At 64.7% G+C, this 3,387-nt stretch overlaps 1 protein-coding gene across 1 annotated transcript; it reads left to right on the top strand.

Annotated features, from left to right (window-relative positions):
• Nucleotides 1–1,103: 1,103 nt before the first annotated feature.
• LOC122193095 (exosome complex component RRP41-like) lies at nt 1,104–3,383 on the top strand (the record flags this gene model as incomplete). Its single annotated transcript, XM_042893809.1, has 2 exons — nt 1,104–1,412; nt 3,192–3,383. Coding segments are annotated over exons 1-2 (363 nt in total), but the record flags the coding sequence as incomplete, so codon positions are not given.
• Between the last annotated feature and the right edge of the window lie 4 nt (nt 3,384–3,387).

The raw sequence follows: 3,387 nt of genomic DNA, 5'->3' as shown, positions 1-3,387 counted from the left end.
TGCCTGGGTTGGGTTGGTTCAGGCTGGGTTTGGGTTCTGCCTTGGGTTGGTTCGGTTCTGAATGGGTTGGGTTGGTTCAGGCTGGGTTTTGGTTTTGCCTTGGGTCAGTTCGGTTCTGCCTGGGTTGGGTTGGTTCCGTCTAAGTTGGTTCTGGCGTGGGTACGGTTCAGTTCTGAATGGGTTGGGTTGGTTCTGCCTGGGTTGGAGTGGGTTGGTTCCGACTGGGTTGGTTGGTTCAGGCTGGGTTGGAGTGGGTCGGTTCCGACTGGGTTGGAGCAGGTTGGGTCAGTTCAGGCTGGGTTGGCTCTGCCTTGGGTTGGTCCGGTTCTGCCTGGGTTGGTTCAGTCTAAGTTGGTTCTGCCTTGGGTCGGTTCGGTTCTGCCTGGGTTGGAGTGGGTCGGTTCTGACTGGGTTGGTTCGATTTGGCCTTGGTTGGTTCCGCCTGGGTTGGTTCTGTTCGGTCTGGGTTGGCCTGGTTCAATTCAGTTCAGTGTGGGTCGGTTCGGTTCGGTTCAGTTCAGGCTGGGTTGGAGCGGGTCGGTTCTGCTGCACTGGGTTGGCTCTGCCTGGGTCAGTTCTGTTCAGCCTGGACTGGAGCGGTTCGGTCCAATTTGGAGCGGTGCAGCCCGGTGGGGTCTGTCCTGGTTCGGTTCGGCCCGGTTCGATTTGTCCTGGTTCAGTGCGACCCGGTTCAGTTCGGTTCGGTTCTGTTTGGCTGCGCCGGGTTCAGCCTGCTTTGATTCAGCACGGTTCAGTTCGGCCCGGTTCGGTTCGGCCCGGTGGGCTCGGCCCACCTCGGCCTGGTTCAGCCCAATGGAGTTTGGTCCAGTCCAGCGCAGCCCAGCTCAGTCCGGCCCGGTTCGAGTCGGTTCGGCCTGCGCGGTTCGGCCCGGCCCGGTTCCGTCCTCCACGCCCGTCCCGCTCCGACCCCAAAGTCGTCCGTGGGCGGGGCCTCAGCGGGGGGCGGTGGCCGTGGGGGCGGGGCCGAGCGCGGGGCACGCTGGGATCACGATGGCGGCGCTGGGATCGGCGCGGGGCGAGCCGGGAATCGTAGTGAGGCGCCGAGATCCGCGCGGGGCACGACGGGATTGCGATGGCGGCGCCGGGATCCGCGCGGGGCACGCCGGAAGTCGTAGTCAGCGCGGGGGACACCAGCAGTCGTCGTCCCCACAGGGAACGCCGGAAGTCGTAGTCTCCACAGGTCGGAAGTCGTACGCCGCGCGGGGCACGCCGGGAGCGCGATGGCGGCGCTGGAGCTGCTGTCGGACGAGGGGTACCGCGCCGACGGGCGCCGCGCTACGGAGCTGCGGAAGGTGCGGGCCCGGATGGGGGTGTTCGCGCAGGCGGACGGCTCGGCCTACATCGAACAGGGCAACACCAAGGCGCTGGCCGTGGTGTACGGACCGCACGAGGTGAGCCGGGGGGCGGGGAGGGACGGAGCTTCCGGGCCCGGTTCTGAGGGCGGTTCTGGGCCCGACGATGCTGGGCCCGGTTCTGAGGCCCGGACGTCGCGCCGGCGCTTCTCCGCTCCGCTCCCCTCTTCTTTCCCGGATCCTCTGGTTCCGGTGCTGGGTCTGGGGCCGGGGCGCGGTTCGGTGTCCGGTTCTGGTTTAAGGTCCGGTTCTGGGCCCGGTCCTGAGGCCCGGTTCTGTGCTCAGTGCTGTGGCCCGGTCCTGAGCCTAGGCCCCGTTCAGTGCCTGGTCCTGAGGCCTGATGCTGTGGCCCTGTTCTGGGCCGGGTCCTGGTTACAGGCCCCATTCTGGCCCTGGTTCTGGCTCCCAGACGTTGCCCCAATCCCCTCCCCCCAGATGCTGTGGTTCCGGTGTGGGGCACAGCTCAGTGTCTGCTCCCGAGCTCTTCTTCTGCTTCTGGTCATGGCTTAAATTCCAGTTCCTCTCCACCCCCCAAACTCAGATTCTCTGGTTCCGGTTCTGGGCCTGGTTCTAAGGCCCGGGCATTGCCTCAAGTCCCCCCTCTGCTTGGATCCTCTGGTTCCGGTACAGAGCCCGGTTCTGGGGCTGGGGCGTTCATGGCTCAGTGCCTGGTCCTGAGACCTGGTTCTGGACCCAGTTCTGAGCCTGGTCCTGTTTTAAGGCCCAATTCAGGCCCTGGTCCTGAGGCCCGGTTCTGAGCCCGGTTCTGAGCCCAGTTCTGGGTCTTGGCCTGGTTCTGAGACCCTGCTTTTACCCCACCCTGCCCTCCCTGCAGATCCTCTGGTTCCGGTGCTGGGCCCGGTTCTGGCTCTGGGATATGGCTCAGTGCCTGGTCCCGGTCCCAAAGTGTGGTTCTGGGCCTGGTTCTGAGGCCTGGGCCTGGTTCTGGTCTGAAGGCGTGGTTCTTGGTGCTGATCTCTGACCCAAGATGGAGTCCTGGGCCAGGTTCTGGGGCCAGGTTCTGCGGCCCGGTTCTGGTCCTGAGGTCTGGTTCTGAGCCTTAGGCCCGGTTCTGGTCCCGGTGCCAAGATCTGGTCCTGAGGCCTGATCCTGGTGCCTGGTTCTGATCCCGGTCTGTGTCCTGAGGCCTGGTTCTGATCGTGGTCCTGGTCTCAAGGTCTGATTTTGGGCCTGGTTCTGGTCCCAGTCTAAAGCTCTGGTTCTGATTCTGGTCCCGGTCTGGTTCTGGTCCTGAGGCCTGGTCTCAAGGCCTAATCCTGAGGCCTGGTTCTGGTTGTTCTGGTCCTGACGCCTGGTCCTGGTTCTGGTCCCGGTCCTGATGCCTGGTTCTGGGCCTGGTCCTGATGCCTGGTTCTGGGCTTGGGCCTGGTCTACAGCTCTGATCCTGAGCTCTGCTTCTGGTCCCGGTCCCAAGGCCCGGTTCTGGTTCTGAGGCCCTGTTCTCATCCTGGTTCTGGCCCTGATCCCGAGGCCTGGTTCTGAGGCCTAGTTCTGGTCTTGAGACCTGCCCCTGGTCCTGGTCCCAAGGTGCGGTTCTGGTCCCGGTCCTGAGGCCTGGTCCTGGACCTGAGCCCTGCTCCTGAGGCCTGGTTCCAGGCCGGGTCCTAAGGTCTGGTTCTGGTCTTGGTCCTGGACCCGAGCCCTGATGCTGAGGCCCGGTTCTGAGCCGTGGTTCTGGTCCTGAGGCCTGGTTCTCATCCTGAGGCCTGGTCCCAAGGCGTTCTGGTTCTGGTTCTGGTCCCGGTCCCGAGCCCCGGTTGCGGTTCCGGTTCCCTCACTTCCGCTGCCCTCCCGCAGACCCGCGGTCCTCGCAGCAAGGCGCTGTCCGAGCGGGCGGTGCTGAACTGCCAGTACAGCATGGCCACCTTCAGCACCGCAGAGCGGAAGCGGCGGCCGCACGGGGACCGGAAGTCGGCCGAGATGGCGCTGCACCTCAAACAGACCTTCGAGGCCGCCGTGCTCACCGAGCTCTACCCGCGGTCACAGATTGACC

Source organism: Lagopus leucura, unplaced genomic scaffold (assembly GCF_019238085.1).
Source record: "Lagopus leucura isolate 7727_CA_CO unplaced genomic scaffold, USGS_WTPT01 31891-0_obj-0_obj, whole genome shotgun sequence".
NCBI lineage: Eukaryota > Metazoa > Chordata > Aves > Galliformes > Phasianidae > Lagopus > Lagopus leucura.
This window is presented reverse-complemented; position numbering and strand designations above follow the sequence as displayed.